The sequence below is a fragment of the Penaeus monodon genome, chromosome 8 (assembly GCF_015228065.2).
Source record: "Penaeus monodon isolate SGIC_2016 chromosome 8, NSTDA_Pmon_1, whole genome shotgun sequence".
NCBI classification, from domain to species: Eukaryota; Metazoa; Arthropoda; class Malacostraca; order Decapoda; family Penaeidae; genus Penaeus; species Penaeus monodon.
This window is the reverse complement of record NC_051393.1, coordinates 11,776,727-11,784,747: the sequence shown is the minus strand read 5'-3', so window position 1 is coordinate 11,784,747 and position 8,021 is coordinate 11,776,727. Positions and strand designations below refer to the sequence as shown.

Sequence of the window (8,021 nt, the reverse complement as noted above, 5' to 3'; positions counted from 1 at the left end):
AATACAGCTTATAACAGGGCAAAACAAGGTTTATCTCAGGTCACAAGGGCACACACGAGGTCTTCACAGGAGCAGCACCCAACTCCGTCTCTTTGGCTTGTTCCTCCACTCCTCCGCTCACAGCCAGTTGCGTCATGTTTGCCCAGGTCCCTTCATGTTAACACATGCCCAGGTCATCCTTTTCATGTTAACACATGTTTCGCACAGAGACAAAGACCCACTGGCGTAGCAATAATGATAATGATCAGGATGGTGGTAATAATGATTATGATAATAATGATAATAATAATAATAGTAATAATAATAATAATGATAATAATAATAATAATAATAGAATAATGATGATGATGGTGATAATGATGATATAATAATAATAATAATGTTAATGATAATAATAATAATAATAATAATAATAATAATAATAATAATATTGAAAAAATAATATTAATAATAAAAGTAATCAAAAAATAAATAAATAAAAACGGAGATGATAATAATGATCATAAAACTAATAATAATAATAATAATAATAATAATAATAACAATAATGATGATGATGATGATGATGATATTAGATATATATATATATATATATATATATATATATATATATATATATATATATATATATATATATATATATAGAATAATCATGATGATGATGATTATGATGATGATACTAAAATTAATAATAATAATAATAATAATAATAATAATAATAATAATAATAATAATAATAATGATAACAATAATAATAATAGAATAATAGTTATAAAAGCATAAACTACAAAAATAACAGTGATAATTATAATAATAGTGGGGCTACGTTGACATTTTTTATTTGCATCTGTAGCCCCTTCTTACGTCAGAGAAAAATATATTGTGCTCGTAGTCCCTTCAATATCGTCGGCAAAACAACACGAGGAAATCTTTTCGTCTAATTGTCTCTATTTGTATTTTGCAGCCGTTAGTGTTTGTTGTTAATGTTTTTTTGTGTATGTATATATGGAGGGAGGGCAGTGGTATGACTTAATGAACAGTTCAAGTGGGAACTCACTTTGAAGCGAAATGCAGTGGTGAATCGATTTTAATGTCACTATACTAGTTTATTTTTTACGTAAAATGGTAAATATTTTGCCGAAAATTAACTGTAGTATATATGATATGGTGAAATGAAATGGAAGGCACTCGCTCAAGTTATGTAGGAAACTTGGTACAGTAACAATGATAATAAAAATGATGATCATAACAATAACTGTAAACTATGATAATAATAATAACAACAAAACAACAACAGCAACGATAATTATTGTACTGATGTTAATGAGAACAATGCTAATAGTAATAGCTGTGATAATAGTAAAATTTAGCTTGATAATAATAATGATGATGATAATGATGTTATTGATGATAATGATAATGATCATGAAAAACAAGGCAGTTGAAAATAGGAAATTGGTTTTTCTTTCTAAAACTGATATTAAAATTTCAAGTTGAAAACATGATACAAGACGTAAGACACTGATGTGAAAAAGGGTCCTATTATGTTGCGTTTTTCTTTACAACACATTCTCATCTCGTCACCCATCAATCTTGGTATCACTGTACTCCTTGTGATCTTCAGTGCTTTAGGCAGTCCTAGGCAACAAGAGTGAAGATAAGAGACCTGGTAGATTTGGAGGTCATGATCCTTTATTGGGCACTGGTGGGGTTAGGTCATGTGGTATATATGTAGTAGGCTGCTGTCCCCTAAGACTTACCTGGAATTCAAAATCTTCACCACATTTGACCGGCAAGGTTTAAGTGGTGTGCCTTGTGTGTAGCCTCCTGGCCCAGCTGAGGCAAGCCACTGCAAGTCAAAGGAGTGTTTGGATGTTCATATTGTGCATATTTATCAATTCAGCTGATTATTTCTTCTTTTGGTTAGTAGATATTGATAGGAGTTCAATGATAACAAATATAGTGGGTTTGAAGATGTGGATATGTTCAAGAATATTACCCAGATTCTGTTGAAGGAACTCTACAAAAGCTGTAGTTACCAACAGAAAAGTCAGTGGGTCAGTTGCAAATTTCAAAGTCTACCAGTACTGGAAAATGCACATGAACCTTTGGCAAAATCAACAGATGTGTACAGCATTACCTCAGCTATGGAATCTGTAACCTCATGTTTTTCATACAATAGATTCTAACCAATTAACATAGTGTAATGCTCTTATCTCAGAGAGATGCAGTATCATTAGCAAGAATTACTTTCTATAAAATATGACTGCTGAACTTAACCAGAAAAATATTCACCTATTTTTTTTTCTTTTCCCCACAGAGAATTCAGAGATGTTTCCAGCCTCCGGAGGTGCAAGAGTAGGCCACAGAACCACAAAAGCTATTAGATTTGCTAAACATGGCTGTACCAACAGACCTTTCTATCACATTGTTGTCATGGAGGTAAGGAGTGTGTTGCATTTCCTTAAGACTCATTGCAGAATGCAAGTTTTTTTTTTTTTTTTTTTTTTCCAAATCTTTGCCAACTCAATTGATAGTACTTCTAGTTGGTTTTGTTTAGTTAGGCTGACCTAACTAAAGCATCAGTATATAAACGTCAAAAAAAAAAAAGAAGCTTTTAAATGGTGAAGAAAGTGCTCGTTATTAAATGATCAGACAAGTAATAACTTATATTTCTAAAGGTTCTAAATTACTAGAGTAAATTTTCTAATGTAACATTTATGGAAGGTCTTGTGATGTATTTAATTCTACAATAAAGTGATCCTAACTGGAAAAGAAAATAAAGAAACAAAGTAGTTTGTAAAGAATGTCAAACCATAACATTGACAGTTCATACAAAGCCAGTGGTAAGGTAGCAGGGAATGCCAGCATTTCTTTGTTGGATTTTGTTTATTAGTTTACTCAGTAATATTTGTTTTTCTTCATATATCCCGCTTTCTTTTTCATTTTCATGTATCTTCTTGGATGTTATCATTATTAATGTTCGTGTTTTATTTCCCTCGTATCAGTATATTTAGTTATGAAGAATGGTTTCTTGTAATCATTATCCCATTTATTTACTTCATACAGTTAATGACACTTTTATGAACAAATTATGGAAAATCTCATTGCATGATTTCACTCCATTCCAGAAAAGAAAGTCTCGACAAGGTCATGTTATAGAGCAACTAGGTACTTTTGATCCATTAGTGAATGTCCATGGAGAAAAGCTGTGTTCTGTCAACCTTGACAGGACCACCTATTGGATTGGCACTGGGGCACACATTTCCCTCCCCTGCAGCATCCTTTTTGGTAAGCAAAGATAAGGAAGACTCTATATCTTGGGATTAATTATTTTTTTAGTATTCAGTGTAGTTTCATAGTGACTTTTACTTTTTAATTCATTGTGGTTTCCTAATTACTGTATTTGTAGGTCTTGGAAGTGATGAGGTATGCTTTTCTTATCTAAACCCAAACTTTAGTGTTCATTGTAGCTTTGTATGACTTTTTGAAAGGTAACAACAGAATGCTTTTATTTTAAAATTAGTTTGGTAAAATGGTAAATTCATAGTATTTTGCTCTGTTATGAAAATTTGAGCTTAGTAAAGTAATGTTTAAAATATATCTCAGTAAAAATAATAACATGACTTTATTTCCATTTAGGTCTTGCCGGTCTTTTGCCCATTCATCCAAGTACGTATATTAAAGCTTGGAGAAATCGGAAGACGGCTGCAAATGCCGAAGGAGAGACTGAACCAACCTCATCTTCGTAAGAAATATTTGCTAATGAACTGGATTAATCTATAGTGTGTTATAAATCAAGTTTCGTAATTGAAATTAAGTTGCTTATGAGAAAGGAATTCAAAACTTTATTCAGTAATATAATGTGTCTAATAATTGTTTAGACATTGAAAGAATCTTAGAAAAAAAAAAAAATAATTCAAATGATAAAATGTATTTTCTTTCCCAGAAAAGAGAATGAATGTCAATTATATGTTTCTGCTTATTGTTATTTATGTAAATTTGTAAATAAATATATATTTCTTTTGTATGATTTCAATTATTTCTACAACCCTTACCATATTCCCAAAGATCTCATAAATTTTAGTGATCCACTTTTGTATGTTCAGAGAACTTGGTAAGTAGTTCTTTGGAAATATATCATGTTTATTACAAAATGTTATACCAAACCTGTTGCAAGGAGCTGGAGATGAGCCAAAAAACTGCCTGTCAGTTTGCCACAAGAGACCCTTGTGGCTGGAAGCGAATGGCATAAGCTCTATTGACTGATTGATTGATATTTAAAACCATGTATTGATATAGGTTCCACAAACATGATTACTGTATTCTATCTAATGTGGATAATTATTTGAAATATTACCTTGCAAAGTGATTATTCTAGGTACACGTTTCTTAATATGAAATTGATACTTCTTGATACTGTACACAAGAAAATGCTGAGAGTTATCGTTCTTTGCAGTAGCCATGGGTTTAATAAACTAAAACACTAAATTACTGAAAGTTGTATTACTTGAAAATCTTTCAATTGAAGTCATAATGTCTATGGTATTATTTCCCCAGCAAAATTCTCCATATATGGTAATAAAACAAAGCAATATAAGTATTTACTCTTATTCACAAAAGCCTGAAAATAATGTACTGTGAATTGTGGAATGCAGAGGTTCTACAGCAGTAAAGGAAATAAGTTAATTAAAACACATTATGATTGCCCCAAAGTGAGTTGAAGGTATAAAACTTGACCAAGGAATGAAACCCCAATAAATCTTTTAAGTTAAGGTCATAAACAACTTACAGTAATGTACAGAACATGCAATATACATACACCTTTCCAAAATCAAGGTGTAATCAATTCAGTGTATAATCACAGGATACTTTACATGTTACAGAAAATGATAATTTACACAAGGTGCAGAAGATAAATTCAGTCAGTTTTTACTAAGATCATATGTCTTTCCAATCAAAGAAAGGGGCTAACGTTTCATCACGTCGACATGATCTGAACAGTTACCGAAATACGATCAAGTACATATTGGGGCATGCAAAATACTGGGTTGATAGGTTTCAGTGAAGATTCTCCAAGCAAGGACAGTCCTGCTAGACCAAACAGTGTGTGATACAGGTCCACCATATCCCCAGGCCTATCAGTGAAACCTCCTGTCTCGGCATCCTGAAAGAAAGAAAGAAAAAAATCTAATTTTCATTTTCCTTGCTTGAATACAAATCCTTAGTAAATGATTAAATAAGATACGTCTATAAACTAATATAGGCGAGTTTGTGAAAAAAAGTATAACATCTAAAAAACAAAAACAATGAATTTATAAAATAAACAGCAATCAGAATAATAACAACAATAATATTCATATTCTTCACCCAGATCATGACAAAGGCAAAAGTCATTCTCAATGACAAAATCACTCAGCTTACCTGTGTGGCCAGAATAAACACCCTCATTTTGTCTGCATTGATCCAGTGGAGTCTCCCCAGCATAGTCAAGGAGGCCAACACCCACCAGGAATAGCACACATCTGGAAGTTTCTCTGGCCTGCCATTAAGGCCACCTGAGGGCAACTGCCGTTCGCACAGCCACCATCCCAGGAGATCACCGTTCACTCTGTGTAGCTGACCTTTTATACCAGAATGGATGTAATATTGTAAGTAACAAAAATAAGAGAATGATAATAATAAATGTAACTATCCTTTATATTTGTAAGGATATATGATTTATATAACAGTTATCCAAATTTCAATGATTCAAGGTAAAATTTGCACACCTGTGATGGAGAGAAGTCCAACACAGCAGTATATCTGACCAGCATGACTTTCTGAGCCAGGGCGAGTGCCAAAACCTCCATCAACATTTTGACACCTCATTACAAACTCCACAGCTTTTTCTGTGTTTATTGCATCTAATCTTTTCTGTAACACACACAAAAAAAAGTTTATATTTGAAAAATATCTTGAAAATATGTTAATGTTTGTATACAATCATAGTCTGTTAGTTTATCTTCTATGAAAATTCTTGCAAACATAAAACTAATATTATACCAAAAACACTTTAAAGAAATACAATACACAATAAAAACATAAAAAAATAAAAGTTACTTTAAAACTGCTGTCTGAGTTTTCATTTTTATTTTTTCTTCTAAAGAACTCTAAAGAACTATACCAATATTATGCCTTTATTTTCTAAATGGAACAGTATAATGACAATTCAAGCCATTCCTTAATATAATTATATACAACTAATAACATCTGATAATGCTAGAAAGGCTATAATGAACAATAAAAATAAAAAGTCACCGCATTAATACTCACAAGTAGTGCCAATGTATTAACAGCACAGAAGGAGAATCTGGTGTCCACTTCCCCCCACTGGTCCCCTGAGAACGATCCATCTTCGTTCTGGAGGCCTGCGACGTACTTAACTATGGCCTCCACGTCCACCTTGTCCAGAGCTTCCAAAATTACTAGGATCTGAAATCAAAATGTACACTTATCCTTTTTATTATTATTATTCTCTTTACCTTAATGGGATTAAAAAGACAGTGGAACAAAAGAAATAAGAAGGTAAAATTCTTTTTTTTTTTTTTTTACTTATGGTGAATATTCTTAACTTCATATTGCTTTTCACAGTAATTAATTCTTTAACCTCATGCTTGTAATTTTGAATGTACTGCTACACACCCCCTCTGGAAAGCCTTATGAATATTGTTTGATTGGTGGTTTGGTATAGCCCAAATTAATGTCTGCTATGTACTCTATTCATACTGTAAATATTCAATTAAATATAATATATAATTGCCACCTTTTATGAACAGACATGAACAAATTGAAGGGGGTACACAAACTCCTCTACAACTGAATATGCATCACTAAACAAGTTGTGCTTTGCATGTGAACAAAATGTAATCCTTTATCAATATGCTGTATCATTCACTTCATAATAAAAGCAAACAAATATTTCAAAACTTTACTGAAAAGAAGAAGAAGAACAAAAACAACAATACATAAACATGAAAACCATGCCTTCCCTCACCTGTACAGCACTCAGCGTGTAAAGAAGATGAGCATCATGGCCAATGCTGGGAGAAAACCCTCCGCTTCCCTTGTCTTGGCATTTGCAAATGAAGTCTACAATTTCTGTTGAGTCCATCCGATCTAGCTGATTCAGGAGGTCTAGCGCTGTGATGCCCCAGTACATCCCTGACATGCGGAAGTGCTCTGTCATTGTAAACTCCTGCAATAAACGTTTCTGATTAAATCAAATGCCTCATCCTTTTCCTTGAATAGATTAATCTTCATTAACTAATAATTTCATTTTATGTATTCTTTACGGCCATTACTTTAGCTATTCATCATACTTACGTAATCATCCTTCTTCTTACTATAGCCCACTATGTAGTCGGCATGTTTCTGATACAGGAGAGTTTTGGGATGTTCATCTGTGATAACCACATCTTTTGGGTGACTTCCCTGAAATTTTTCAAATGAAGAAGATAATACAAACAAATCCGAGATTGAAATGGTCTGTGCAGAAGAATCATGAACAGAACTCGCCAGACAGCTTGATAACCAGACCAACAGACAATTTCAAGTTTTTTAATTTTTTTTTAACAATTGTTTTAGGAAGTTCTTTATATAAATTTTTGGATCCTTTCCATTCAATACACTTATGAATAGTATAAAAGCCAGAATATTTACATCAGAATATTTACATCTAAGGAGGCCATGTATATACTAAGTATTCACCCTATACAAAAAAAAAATATATATATATATGTACATATGTATGCATCTATTTACAAAAGTACATCCATATATATGTATGTATGTATGTATATAGACAGCTATATTGACATATTGATCAATAAAAGATATAAATTGCCCTGTACTTGTAAAGTTGGAAATCTTTAATCTAAAGACTGCACAAAATTTTCATATATGTAGTCTATTTCTTAACACTAAAAATCATCCTTTAGCTGAGGAAGGGAGAAATATATTCTTAGGGGGAAAATATTTGG

The 8,021-nt window shown here is 32.1% G+C and overlaps 2 protein-coding genes across 2 annotated transcripts in view; one reads left to right on the top strand and one right to left on the bottom strand.

Moving 5' to 3' along the window:
• Positions 1 to 856: 856 nt before the first annotated feature.
• LOC119576151 (probable 28S ribosomal protein S16, mitochondrial) lies at positions 857 to 4,030 on the top strand. Its single transcript, XM_037923717.1, has 4 exons — positions 857 to 966; positions 2,321 to 2,442; positions 3,132 to 3,291; positions 3,643 to 4,030. The coding sequence occupies exons 2-4, from the start codon at positions 2,332 to 2,334 to the stop codon at positions 3,750 to 3,752; spliced, it is 381 nt and encodes a 126-aa protein (XP_037779645.1). The 5' UTR covers positions 857 to 966; positions 2,321 to 2,331; the 3' UTR covers positions 3,753 to 4,030.
• A 565-nt stretch (positions 4,031 to 4,595) lies between these two features.
• The window catches only part of LOC119576150 (geranylgeranyl transferase type-2 subunit beta-like), a 5,597-nt gene continuing 2,171 nt past the window's right edge, over positions 4,596 to 8,021 (bottom strand). Inside the window, exons 2-7 of the mRNA XM_037923716.1 lie at positions 7,366 to 7,473; positions 7,037 to 7,237; positions 6,316 to 6,474; positions 5,772 to 5,916; positions 5,425 to 5,624; positions 4,596 to 5,167 (exon numbers count right to left, since the gene is read on the bottom strand). Coding sequence (XP_037779644.1) covers positions 4,982 to 5,167; positions 5,425 to 5,624; positions 5,772 to 5,916; positions 6,316 to 6,474; positions 7,037 to 7,237; positions 7,366 to 7,473 — 999 coding nt within the window. The 3' untranslated portion in view covers positions 4,596 to 4,981. The remainder of the gene's footprint in view (positions 5,168 to 5,424; positions 5,625 to 5,771; positions 5,917 to 6,315; positions 6,475 to 7,036; positions 7,238 to 7,365; positions 7,474 to 8,021) is intronic.